We start from the raw sequence: 14,673 nt of genomic DNA on the forward strand, positions 1-14,673 counted from the left end.
TGATCTAACCTAGAGCTGGGCGATATGACCCAAAATTCATATCTCGATATTTTTTAGCTGGATGGCGATATAAGATATATATCTTAATATTTTTTTTAAAGCCATAAAGTAAGAACAAAAAGAGAGTTCTTAGTCAAAGCTGTGTCCCAGATGTCACACAGGCACTTTTATTAACATACAGCATAGATGTACATGAAAAAAACTACTCAAAAATAAATTATGAGCATTTATTAAATAATGATGCTCCATAAATAAAATAAAACTATGTTGTTTTGTGCATAACAAAGAGCTCACAATTGTGCAGTCAAAATGTAAACTAACAGACGCTGAGCATAATAACAAAGACAGATTTCACAGCTGCTCTGTTCCCAACTTCTACTGCGTGACTGACAGCCTGGAGTTTGAAATCCGCTTCGTAACCATGTCTCTGAACAGGAGCCATTTATGGTCCTTATACACACACAATACGGTAATATTACATTGACGCACAGTACGTATTACTCCGAGGCTCCTCGGTAGCCGTAATGCTCCGACAATCCATCAAGCGGTGCAGCTCCGTAGCTTACCAAAGTCGAACTAAAACATCTTTTGACAGATTGCTGAGCGCTGTGTATCACATAAAATCGGTTCGCGGTCATCAAGCACAACCAGAATTCATACAAAAGGCGCGTGTAACAGTGTTTATGTGGTATTATTCCACTTGCCACAAATGTCAGTGTAATGGGGAAACAGCGCCCCCCCTCTCGGTGTGGCTGGTTAGGGGAGGCTGGCTGCAGTAATCGCTGCCAGTCTGCCGTAGCCATACGAGAGGTGAGTTGTATTGCTCCGCACACGATCTAGCTAAGTAGTACAGACACATAAAAGATGTTTGATTAACTGATGGGCACCGAGTGTGATAAGTGCTTAGTGGACACATGTCCAACACCAGTTTTATGTACTTTTCATTTGTTTATTATTGTGTAAAACATGTATGCTAAAGCGGAATGCTAATGGGATGTTCTGCCGTAGTGTGCTGTGCGGAGTGGTGTGTGGCGAGCCTGTGCACTGATAAAAAAACACCATTGTTTCCATTCAGGAAATAAAGTGGCATCGATCAGAGACTCCTTGTTTTCTTAAAACACAACACAACGCAGAGTCGAGGAGTCTGTTTGGGCCGAACTGTTGCAGCAGGATGAAGCAGAAACCGGTTACACGCGCAGTCAACTTTTGAGAAAATGAAAGGATTTCAGGCCGTGCATGGCGTTAGCGTGGCTAGCTCGTTAGCGTGGTTAGCTCATTAACATGTTGACACCGTCCAGCCCCACGCACGGGCCGATGCGCAGTAACTCATTAACGGAGATTTGCCGTGTCCATCTTGTCGCTGCCTGCAGGTGAAGCGATGGGGGAGGAGGGGGAGTTGTGTTCAGTGAAGGAGAGGCGAGGTCGAGTAACGTTGCGTAAAGACAAAAGTGAACGAAAGAGAGGCAAACTTGCGGCTCCGCAACTATAATTATAACGTAACATAGACTATATCGATATAAAGGATATTGTCACATCTTATATCTCGTATAAAAATATATCGATATTTTTAAAAAACTCGATATATCGCCCAGCTCTAATCTAACCCATAACTGGGCAGCTACTGCCAAAACTGTCTGACTCTAAAAGAAAACTACTCTAGATGTCATTTCCTGTTAATAAGTAACAAATATATACACTATTATTAAAACTGTATTATAATGCACTTAGCACATTTGGCACATAGGACAGTATTAATTACCCCCATAATAAACATCAAAATTTACCCTTAAGATATATTAATACATATGACCATCTTTTATTGCTGTCAATTTGAAAATAAATCTGTAGGTTCATATACGGGTATTTTCACTGCCTCCTCCTCGTTGGTCTTTCATGATTCTTATAATCGTCTCCACAGCCAGGAAAGAGAATTCCACCTTGTCTCATTTGGCTTCATCTTCCCTTCTCTCTGTGGCTGTGGGGATTTTTAGAAATGCTGACGATATAATGGAGCTTTTACTTGGACAAAAGAACTCACTTTTGTGTTTGGTAACAAAAACCTGTGTCAGGGGTTTGTGTCATGGAGGCGTGGATGAGAGAAGGAGGACCCAAACGCTGGACTCACAGGTAGGTAGGTGAAGGTGGGTGTTTATTGTCGATGGAGTGAACAAACAGAACAGAAGTAGGAAACGGCTGGCTGGCTGGACGACTGACTGAATGAACAAATGATGGACTGACTGAATGGCTGGCTGACTGAATGCAGGCGGAACCGACAACATAATATCACAATAACATCAATGACACGACAGTGAACGAGTGGAAACAGAGGACTTAAATACACAGACTGATGAGGATGATAATGAGAGACCGGTGAGTACACAGCTGAACATAATCTGGCTAATAACACAAGAGACGAGCTGACACAGGAAAAACAGGAAGTGAAAACATAGATGTGGCAACATAATGTAAACATAACCTAAACGTGACAAAACTGAAAACACTGGGTCACCGACCCAGGAACCCTGACAACCTGCAATTAATGTTTGAATGAAATAATGAATTTTATGATAAATGAATATTTCCTATCTGTATATCAGTTATAATACCTGATGTGGAAAGTGTCCTACAGGAATTTTTGCCCATACTAAAGAGAAAGCTAGAAACACTGTGGGGTCTTCTGTGCTATGAAAACTGTTATTGGTGTTTCACTGCAGAATAAATGTCTCCTGTTTGTGACGTTTGCCAACATTCCCACATAGCAAACAGGTCTGGCCCAGATCTGGTATCAAGCCGGCACTGCTGGCTGACTTCTGGCATGATAAGACGTATGTCATCCAGATATGGGCCAGGCCTGGCATAGATGACACTGTCTATGTGATGGCATGCCACATCTGGCTCGATTGTGATTTGGTTTATGTGGCCCAGGCTCATAGAAAACAGGTCTGGCCCGGATCTGGCATCAAGCTGGCACTTCTGACTGACCGGTGTTATGGCAGAGTGTATGTCAACCAGATGTGTGCCAGGTCTGGCAATGATGCGCTATTTTTGTTCCTTTATTCCTATTTTAGTTAGAAGACCCAAATGCCATGTTGCAATACTATACTGCTATGGTAGCCAACGTTTCAAATGCAGGTTTGACAGGTTTGTGAGTGTACACTTTATCCAAAACCTGGTGAGGGTTTACTCATGTTTACCACTGGGTGGCTGTAGCTCAGGAGGTAGAGCAGGTCACCTACTGATCGGAAGGTTAGTGGTTCAATCCCTGGCTCCTCCAATCTGCATGTCGTGAATGTGTATGAATGTAGTTAGGAAGCACGCAGTTAAGAGAAAGTGTGTGTGGTTGGATTAATGTGGCATGTTATATAGAGCACTTTGAGTAATCTGGGAGAGATGAAAAACGCTATATAAGAATCAGTCCATTCACTGTCTGAGCAGAGTTTTCTTTTGCACTACTATGCACATGTTGTTATTACATGGCTTAATTAAGGCACACATTTGGCTGTAATCTGGGGCCAGAGCTGAAAATGTTCTGGGCCAGCACAGGGCCAGCAGTGTGTCTACAACTGGCCAGTGGCTGCACACAACTTACACATGGCCCACATACCGCAAAGAATGACGGCCCTCTGGTGGCCCAGATCTGGTTTGCCAGAGGTAATCCACACATGGGCCAGCACAGTACCACCAGTGTGTCTGCAACTGGCCTTGTGCTGGCCCATGTGTGGGCCACCTTTGGCAAACCAGATCTGGGCCACCAAAGGGCCGTCATTCTTTGTGGTATGTGGGCCATGTGTAAGCACATTGTGTGGGACAGATCCGTGCCATACCAGTTTTACTATGTGGGATTCAAATTACTGGACAAACCATTTTGATTAAACGTAACAACTTTAAAACTATTGTTAGTTTTAACATAAAAAATAGTATTTTACTTTTAAATTGTTATAATATAATCACCATTTTAATTTTTTTTTCAGTTTCATTACAGGGTTAGACTTAACATGCTAACATGCTCTGAAGATACTCTGAATATTACAAACACTGCAAACCTATGAAAGTAGAACATAATAAGTTAACTAATAGCAATAAAAAATGACTCCTCTTACAGCAAATGGGGATTTCTTGAATGTCTGCAGTTATTGTATCATCCGTGCACTCACACTGCATTCTCCAGGAGTACTGTACTATTCTCTGTGACAGACATGTCTTATGCCATGCTCCTGCTTGTTGTGCTTTGCATCTTTCATCTCTGCATCGTCTGCGTCACACCATCAGTCAGTTCAGTTCAGTTCAGTTCAGTTTTATTTGTCATATGCAAGTTAGCACAGGGTCAACATCGCAATGAAATGTGTTTGACGAGCAGCGGTCTCTCAGCAGCATGATACAGTAGGAAAAAATATAATAAAATATAATATAATAAAATAAAATAACACATAGAAAAATAGTAAAGAACAAAATATTAGAGAGACATGGTAAAAGAGAAAAGATGACTAAATATATATGTATCTATAAATATAAATATATGTACACTAGTGATTAAATAAGAAAATCTTGAAAAGAAATATGACGGGAGGGCAGATGGGATATTGCACAGGAATGAGCAGCAGAAATTTACAGTATTGCACTTTTTAAATATAAATTACAATAACAATAAAGTGAAGTGACCAGTGCAGATTAATCAGAGTACTTGTGAAGCTGCAGGGTAGCTTCTGAGTCCTGTGTTGTGTGTGTTTAAGTGTTGTGGTTGAGGTGTCGTATGGCTTGATGGTAGAAACTGTTTTTAAGTCTTGTAGTCCGAGCAGACAGACTCCTGTAACGTCTGCCAGATGGTAACAAGGAGAACAGCTGATGTGCTGGGTGGCTGTGGTCCTTGATGATGCTGTGTGCTTTACGGAGGCATCGCTGGTGATAAATGTCCTGAATGGCAGGAAGCCTCGTGCCAGTGATGTGCTCTGCTGCCTTCACCACCCTCTGTAGTGATTTACGGCTGCTGGCAGAGCAGCTTCCGTACCAAACTGTGATGCAGCTCGTCAGCAAGCTCTCAATTGCACACCTGTAGAAATTTGAGATGATGCTGGCGTTCATGCCAAACCTCCTCAGCCTCCTCAGGAAGTAAAGCCGCTGGCGAGCTTTCCTGATACCAGTGTCTGTGTGAAGGGTCCAGGAGAAGTCCTCAGTGATGTTGACTCCAAGGAACTTGAAGCTGCTGACCCTTTCGACCTTGACACCGTTGATGTGGATGGGCTGGTGTTCCCTGACTGGTCGTTTCCGGTAGTCCACTACCATTTCTCTAGTTTTGCTGATGTTGAGAGTCAGGTTATTTTCCAGGCACCACTCGTACAGCGCCATCACCTCCTCTCTATAGGCCGTCTCATCATTACCTGTGATGAGGCCTATGATAGTTGTGTCATCAGCAAACTTGATGATGATGTTGGACTCATGTTTAGCAACACAGTCGTGTGTGAACAGGGAATATAGGAGGGGGCTAAGCACACAACCCTGGGGCGTACCTGTGTTAAGGATGAGTGATGAGGAAGTGTGCTTACCAACTCTCACCACCTGGGGCCTGTTTGTGAGGAAGTTTAGAATCCATCTGCAGATCGGTGTTCCCAGCCCAAGGTCGACAAGCTTCGTGGCAAGTTTTGAGGGGATGATGGTGTTAAATGCCGAGCTGTAGTCGATGAAGAGCATTCTTGCATATGTATTCCCTTTCTCCAGGTGAGTGAGGGTGGTGTGTGTTGCCAGGGCGATGGCATCCTCTGTGGCTCTGTTTGTCCGATAGGCAAACTGAAGAGGGTCCAGTGTGTCAGGGAGGGAGGAGCAGATGTGACCTTTGACCAGCCGCTCCAGGCACTTCATGATGACGGATGTCAGTGCAACAGGACGGTAGTCATTCAGACAGGAGACCACTGATTTTTTGGGAACGGGAATGATGGTGGATGCTTTGAGGGACGTGGGGACCACTGACTGCCTCAGGGAGAGGTTGAAGATGTTGGTGAACACCTCTGCCAGCTCGTCTGCACACACTCTGAGTAGCCGGCCTGGGATGCCGTCCGGTCCTGGAGCTTTGTGAGGATTGACCTTTTTAAAGGTCCATCCGTCGTGGTATGGTTCCCTCTATTCAGATTCAAATTGAGGTTTGAAGAATGGAAGTGATGCAAAAAGTAACCAGAAAGTAGAAAGTACTACATTTATGTAAATAATTGTGTAAAAATGGAGGAAGTAAAAAGTTGTCCTAAGAATAAATGCTCAAGTAAAGTGCAGATACCTGAAAAAAAAGTTAGGTATAGTAATGAAGTATTTGAACTTTGTTACTTCCGACCTCTGGGAGAAACACAGTATTTGGCGATGTCCGTGGGTTCATACCGTGCTTTTCTAATGAAACTATTGAAAAATGTTTTTAAAATCTCTTGAAATAAAGCTGAAAGTCTCACTTTCAATCACATATTGTTAGATTTACAGTTCTCTGTAGTGGTGTGTAGAAGCAAAACTGCAAGATCTGCATTTTTGTCCCCCAAATTTTACAGTGCACCGTATTTGGGTATGACAGAGTGGTACTTATGTAGCACTCAGTGTGCTTTCAACCTCCTTCACCCCCATTCATACAAGCACGTTTTCTGTGCTTTCTATCTAACACTCACTGGGGTTAGCATCTTGCCCAAGGCTCTTTGGCTCGCAGATTGGAGCACACGGGGATCCAACGTCCAACGTTCCAGTTAGTAGGTGACCTTCACCTTCTCCTAAACCACAGTGTGTTTATTCTATTCAGCCAAATCAGACTAAAGGTCACATGGTATAAAGAAAAGCAGCAGCTGGGTTCAAAACCAGTACTTTATACTTTCAGATATTATCATATAATCATATTTTACCCATGCATTAAATTGTTCATGTATTCCATGATATAAATAAATGTATAAAAATTAAATTATGATGACCATTGGAAAATAAATACTTCCATATTACACCCTTATTGATGCCAGTGCTAACAGACAACCTTAGGTCAAAGAGCCTACTGAGGGTTAGGAAGCAGAACCTGTCAGAGACACAACAAGTATTTCGTTGTATTTCATTTAATTTTCATTGTTCAGAAATTACATTGATTATTTAAAAATCAAACAAACAAACAGATTTCTTATCAGCTTAAGTTTCAAAACTTTTTTTGGTGTCTGAGATGCACAAGAATAATAATTTATCACTTATAGTGCACGAGCACTTACACAAATTCATACATCCCCCTATGAAATCTGGTGCTTTTTAATAGAGCAAAGGATTTTTCACACATCATCTAAACTAGTTCTCCTTAAAAAGCTTGAATGATTTCTATTTGCATTTCTTTTTCAGAATAAAAACAACAAAAATGACCAGAGTCACCAAATTATTGCCCCCATTTTTTGTTTTACATAATTGTGAAATTCAACTACAGAAATTGTTGCTAATTGGGTTTTCAGTTTAAAGTTTTTCATTATTGTGTGCTCAAATCAGAGACCTTGCAGGAGTGCTGGAGTTTTCTCATGTTTAAACTAACCAATACTCAGACACTGTTTGATGTATTTGTCTGAGATGATGATTCAATTTGATGCTAAGATCAGTGAAAACGTCAGGGTTTTATCTTTAAAAATATCTTTGAGATATTTTTGTTCAAACGTTGTTTCAGGCTTCAGTCTGTTTTTGGTTCCAAATATTTTTTATGCCAATTGGTGATGGCCTAGCAGAAATATTGTGCATTACATACCTTGGTTTTACGCAAGTAAACCAAGGTATTAATCATTTTTTAAACACACACACAAACAAGCAAACAAAAAGTCGTGATTTGGCGCTATATAAATAAAATTGAATTGAATTGAATTGAATCACCAGAGTCACATATTAATAATAATGAACAGAGTTCACGTCTAACTACCGATACTGAGTCATCATTCAGAATATTATGCAGGAGGATCTGAATAATATGAAGTTTGCATACTTCCTTTTCCACATGCTCAGAAATAGATTCCATTTACAGAGTCAGGTATTTTAAATCCACACAGCAAAATCCCAAAGAGTCATTATCATTCATAGAATATAGAATCGCATTTTTGCCTGAGGGAACAGCCACCCACTGACAAATAGTTTATTACGTATCTTTATTTTTATTATCTTTATTTCTAGAACACAGTGTATAAATGGCATTGTGATCTTGAAACATCCTCTACAGCTTCCTGATTTTGGCGTCAGAGACATTCAGTGATGTCAGTGACGAGTGGAGTGGGCGGGTCCTGAGATAAACTTTTCTCAACTTTGACATGAGTGACTGAAGTGTAAAAAACACAGTTGGTTATTAAAAAAAAGAAAATGCACTAAATGGGATATTCCTAATGATCATTTCTTAGTAAATTGCTTTGAGGCTGAGAAGAGCAAAAGCATTGATAAGTGTAACAGCATTACATTTATTTCCTGAAAACGTTTAATGTTTAAAATGTTTTGTCCTGGTCTGTTCAGTGATATTCATCATTACTGGTAGAATTTTAGAATTTTGCTTCGTGTTTATTTGGATTTTCGTTGTGTTTCAGATGTTGTGTTCTGCACTGAGTGAAACATGCACAGACATTTGTACCTTACACCACCAAAAGTCACATATACACTATATGGAGGAAAGTACTTGGCCACCTACACATTATACCTATAGGAGCTATGGAAACGTATGCCAACAGCACAAAAACATGCAGAGGTTTCTGTGCTGATGCTGATGCCACAGAAGGTTTGTGGCTTTTCTGCTCAGAACTCAGTGACTCCATCTTTAACATAAAGTGGTAAGCCACAACAACTGCTGTGCTTCCTATGTGCTTTTACCTTCCAGGAATAGCACTTAAAGTTGATCCTGAAATTCACATTCAGGCTTTCAAAAACTGGTCAGTATACTCCTAACGTCGGTGCCAAGCCGGGATAAATAGGGACGACTGAATCAGAAACAAGCGTAAAGCATGAAATAATACGAACACAAAGCTGTGAATTATTAAAAACCCTTTGAAAAGCAACCATAGATGAACCATAGATGTTCTTTCAAAAAAGAAACTGTAGGTGTTAATTGTAGTCGTACAAAGTAGTGGACCAGGCCAGATCAGGGTCGAGCTGTCCCTGCTCCATGCCTGCACACCCCAGCATGGAGATGTGGGGTAGGGATTATAGCTGCACCTTATGGCTTTGTGAAATTCTCATTATAGTGCTTGGTTGGTCTTTAGGTTGCCCTGCTTCTGAGAGCCAAGGTGATCCAACACTAATGAGTTGTTCTATGGTTACTGGGGCTTAAGGGAATGCTAGCAAGAGCAGGAGAAGAGGAGAGAAAGGAGAAAAGGGGAAGGAGGAGGCGGGAAGCAGTAATGAGGAGTTGTCAGAGATAGAGGATTTCATCTACTCACATCTCTTCCCTCATCTCTCTGTCTGCCCTCATCCTCACTCAGGTTCGAGCGAGGATCTCAAAGGTTTCTAAACCTCACAAAAAGGGAAAGCATTCGATTTAACAGTCTCATCCAATCAAAGAGTCTCAGTGTTACGCAGAAACTAGCTGAGAAAGAAACGAGTATTTATAAGACCAGATGTGTAGAGTGACAAAGTCAAGAAGGTGATATGTCTGACAAAACCAGATACATGCTGAAGTCACATGCTGTGTTTTCACCAGAGGTGAGCAGGATGAGTCGGTGGGTTAAATGTGAGGATAAACTCTCTGTCACGCCTCCTTCTCTTTAACCCCTCATGCACGAGGCACTCCTCATCCTGGCAGATTACTTCTTCAAAGCTGGTACATGCAAAGAAAGTGTGAATCCGGGACTGTTTGCGTATCTTACCTTTCTCTGGGCCCAGGTTGCGAATATTGCTGGATTCGTCCATTGATGTAATCCCAAAAGAGGCCAAGCTCCATGTGTTGCTAAACCTGGGACAGAGGGGCTGGTTTCATCCTGATGCCATCTGGAGGGTGCAGCGGACGTGCCTCACCCCATGGGGGCCGTCATCTGAGGTGTGACAGAAAACACTTTGGGGGGAACTTACTTGCCCTCCCCAATTTCTATTCTGCCTTTGTTATACAGTGTTTCCTCTCTCACTGCTTTTTCTCTTTATGAAAGCTCATCCCTCCTGTCTCTATATGCTAATGTGGTGGGTAGCAGCAAAGACAACAGCGTGCTCTTGCACACTTCTTCTGCTTCTTCTGCCTGTACTGTACAGACTGAAAGGATGGGGGGAGGTGTTGCCTAGAGCGCTTTGGGAGCGTGCTCAGCGCAGTCAACCACTCACAGTTCGAGCATGAGAGGGGGAATTGCTTGGTTCAATGCCGATTACCTGGGAGAGCGAGCGTTATTAGATGGAGAAGGGAAGAAGTGGGGAGTAGAAAAGAGAGAGAAACAAGGGGAAGGGAAACTCACAGAGGAGGAAGAGCAGGAGGAGAGAGCAGACAGCGAACGAACGGAGATACATCTGCTAAGAAAAAGAAGGGAGAATAAATTTGCAAGCAGCATAGAGCAGCAGCATGAGGTGCACATGTTTTATTCAACAGGGAGGTGCTGAGAGAGGCAACCAGTCAAACAGTGATCTGTTTGTGCCAGCAGTACGCAAAGACAGGAAGTGACATGCAGAGGGAGATAAGAGAAAGAAGAGACAATAAGATGAACTTCCCATCTATGGTTTAGATCTGAGGTACCCTTCAAATTCTCATAGAAAGTGGAGCCTTCCAGTAAATTAACATTTCATGATATTATCTGAACTCTCAAGTTCTGATCCGCTTAAATAAAGAGCAGAACGTTGTGGATTATATTTATTTTTATTTTCTTTCATTTAATTCAGAAAAATATGAATTCGTTCAGTTTCTTTGAAAGTGTGAGTTCTGCCCCTCCACTGGGAAACACTCTTGTTAAAGATCACACCGTCAGCAGCTCTTCTCTGGAACTACTCTGTATTGACTTGTGTTGGCTGAACCGTAAACTCGTGTCGTGGCAACTTTACAAACACATGATGAACACCTAATGAAATGGAGATATAACAAGAGAGCTACTAAATGCCAAAGGGAATTTATGAATGCACCATGCAATATTTATCTGTGTTGCTAGTGAGGAATCGAACAACAACACTCTTCTCTTGCATTGCATTTCCAGTTTGATTCTTAAACTGTCACTCCTGAATCCCAGAACTGCACAGTTTCATTTTGCATGCCCGAGTAGTGTGTCATGGTTCTGGGTCATTGGACCCAGCATTTTGAGTTTATTGTATGTTTGTGATTCTTTGTGTTGTAATGGTTTAGTGTTGTACAGTTTAGTTCATTTTATCTGGTTCATGTTTTCTTGTCTGTCTCATCCCTGTGTCCCCTGTGAGAGTCTGTCATGTCCTCTGTGTATGTTTCCTCAGTCATGTCTGAGTTTGGTTTCCCTCCATGTCTCTTGCTTCCTCGTTCTCCAGGTGTTAGTCATGTCCGTGTGTTTCGTCTCCCTTTTTTCCGTTCCCATGTTCCCCTCCTTGTGTTTCATTCCTTGTGTCCCCCGCGTGTCATGTGCATCCATGTGTGTTCTTCCCAGCCCCTTGCGTCTCTCGCCCTCTCGGTGTCCCTCGCTCTCTCGCCCTCTCTCTCCTCTGTCTGTCTGTTTCTTTCCTCCGGCCTGTGTCAAGGCGTGTGTCTAAGGCTACGTTCACACTGCAGGTCTTAATGCTCAGTTCCGATTTTTTGATCAAATCTGATTTTTTTGGTCTGCTTGTTCACACTACAAATAAAATGTGACAGCAAATGTGCTCTAGTGTGAACGCTCAAAGTGACCCGCATGCACAAAAGAAGACATCACACAGACCCAGACCAAACAGTATTGTTTGACTGATGGTCCTTAATATAAAGACTTGTTTCGGACTTTACGTTTCCCAATTTTGCTTTAAGTTATAAAGTTATTTTGTTATTTACATATGGCCTAATAATGATCCTTACTGCTGTTTTAGAGGAGCGGTGCTTCAAAGGATAGTTGCAGGTTTCTGTCAGAATCTGCAGATTATACAGTATAAATAAAATGTTCACGTTGTCTTCCCAACAGTTTCACTGGATGGCCAGGAAGCGTTCGCGATGTCTTCTCCAGCGCTGATAATTGGCGTCTGTCTTGTGTCAGTGACGTAAAAGACGGATTTAATGCGACATGACCGTTCAAACAGCAGTCGCTTTCTAAAACATCGGATATGTATTGGATTCAGTACCACATACGAAAGTGACCCAGATCGGATTTGAAAATATCGGATTTGTGCCGTTCACACTGTCATACCATGATCTGATACGGGTCGCATAGGAGAAAAAAGTCGGATTTGATGCGCTTTCGCCTGCAGTGTGAACGTAACCTATGTCTGCATTTCAGTGTTTTCTGTTTTATTTTGACAGTCTCTCATCCTGTGTTCAGTGTGTTTAGTTTTGCTTCCCCCATATCATTAAATCTGCTCCAGCTGTGTTCCCCCTGTGTTTCCACTTCCCTCGTCACCCCTCTGTGTATATATTGTCAAAGGAGTTTGCAAAGAAAAGCGTCTGGACTTCTTTAAGTTGCTTGAAGACGTTTCACCTCTCATCTGAGAAGCTTCTTCAGTTCTAAAGAAGCTTCTCGCAAACTCCTTTGACTACGATGACCTGGACGACTGAGAACCTTCACAGACATACTGTGTATATATTGTGTGAATTTCCCTTTGTTCATTATCAGGATGTCTGCTTATCCTGGATCCATGAATCCAGGTTTTCATGTTCTGTGTTCAGTTTTAGTTTTAGTTTAGTTTTCCCAGTCTGGGTTATTGTTTAGTTTGGTCTTAATTCTCTTTTGCTCTTTTGTTTTGCATGTTTTCCTCAGCCTCAATAAATGGCTCATTTTTTTGTTGAGTCCATTTCTTGCCTTGAAATTTGGAAATATTTTACAAAGCTAACACAAACGACATCTTTAGACTTTTGTTTTAGGCAGCCAGGCTTATGAATAGTTAGTTACTGAAGCCTTGGTCCATTATAATGACTGTCTGCCACACTGCACTGTATGTCTACATTTAACATATCTTTATATGTTGTTCTGATACCATCAAGCCATACGACACCTCAACCACAACACTTAAACACACACAACACACTCCACAGGATGCACTCAGAAGCTACCCTGCAGCTGCACAAGTACACTGTACAATCCGCACTGGTCACTTCACTTTGTTGGTATTTATATTAGGAAAAAAAAAGTGCAATACTGTACTAACTGCCACTAAAGAATTTTTGTACTGTTCAGTCTGTACTGCTGCTCATTCCTGCCACTGTGCAATATCCCATTCTTTATTTAATCACTAGTGTGTACATATATTTATATATACATATATATATTTAGTCTGTTAACTGTTAATCTTTTTTCTTTTACTATATATTATTAATATTTTGCTCTTTACTATTTTTTCTACTGTACCATGCTGCTGAGTGACTGTTTTATGCTCGTCAAATACATTTCATTGCAATGTTGACCCTGTGCTAACGTGCATATGACAAATAAAACTGAAAACTGAAACTGAATAAACAAACTATGTCTGTCCTGTTAGTAAAATATCTGTAGCAGAATATCATCTCTTAGTTTGTGATCTTGCTCTAAACTGTGCAGCTCTTGATCTATTGGACATTACATTGAAATGAACTGACTGTTCCTGTGTTTAGAAAACAGCCCAACTTTGGTAACCACATGTATCAGCTCTATATGGGGATTGTGCTCACATGCTATTATGCTCCACTTACTAAATCTTGTCCACAGTGTGTTGAATGAACTCCCATCATGCCCTAGATCTAACCTTGGACAGCCTAATGTGCCTTCTTCTCTAACCCTCTTCCTCTAGAGGCAACATGCTTAAACAACCATTTTTAATCTAATAGTCCTCCATGTGGAACGACTCCTGTGTCTGCATCATCAGCATAAACCTAACCAGTGCTATGAAGGCAAGCATCAGCTAACACGCTGTGTTATAGAGCAGCCAGTGTTTCTCTAGATATTGCTTCAGTGACATGTCATACAGATCTCTTGTGCCCTCGTCGATTTGCCTTTATCAGCTCTTGTAACTCAGTTGAAGAATGTCAGAAAACTGCTGTAACAAAAAGAAAGGAAAACTGTTACAATAGTCGAGTGGCTGCCTGCTGCCTTACAGCTGTACTAATATTTTGAAATCCCCACTCGTAGCATGAAATTAAGTCATAGTGTTATAAACCAGGTTCTTTGACACTAAATCTGCAACAATCATTATTCATATATACTTAATGGGTAAATGGAGTTTTGCTTACCTCCATTAGGTTTTTATGGCACTTTAGACATTTGTTGTTGTTGTTTTCCAGCCTTCATAACCTACTGTTATCACTCACACTACCTGGCTTCATGTTCAGATTATGTTGGCCAGTTGATACAAGTATTCAGTAATGGTATTGTGTTGGAGAAAGTGGACTATGAGCAAAATCTTAAGGGGTCAATACATCATAAACATGGAGTCTGTGGTTATTTGCTACTTCAATATGATTTTTTTTCTTTTTCACCGAGTTAAAACAAACAAACAAACAAACAAACAAAAACACTACAGCAAATACTGCACGTTATGATTCAGACTTGTTTAACAGCTCCTTCTTCATATTTTCTTTCTAATACAGTTTGACTGGCCTCCATTGTAGGTGGGCAGCCAGCTAACAATAGAGAATAC

General features: G+C 41.3%; 1 protein-coding gene across 2 annotated transcripts in view; it reads right to left on the reverse strand.

Moving 5' to 3' along the window:
• plch2a (phospholipase C, eta 2a) overlaps positions 1-14,673 on the reverse strand; it is a 166,258-nt gene that overhangs the window by 96,824 nt on the left and 54,761 nt on the right. The window contains exon 1 of one of the 2 annotated variants that reach the window (XM_025901546.1): positions 9,816-10,525. The exons of the other annotated variant lie outside the window; for it this stretch is intronic. Within the exon in view, the coding sequence (XP_025757331.1) occupies positions 9,816-9,858 (43 nt within the window). The 5' untranslated portion in view covers positions 9,859-10,525. Of the gene's footprint in view, positions 1-9,815; positions 10,526-14,673 lie in introns of those variants that run through there. 2 annotated transcript variants of the gene reach the window in all.

Source organism: Oreochromis niloticus, linkage group LG20 (genome assembly GCF_001858045.2).
Source record: "Oreochromis niloticus isolate F11D_XX linkage group LG20, O_niloticus_UMD_NMBU, whole genome shotgun sequence".
Classification (NCBI taxonomy): domain Eukaryota; kingdom Metazoa; phylum Chordata; class Actinopteri; order Cichliformes; family Cichlidae; genus Oreochromis; species Oreochromis niloticus.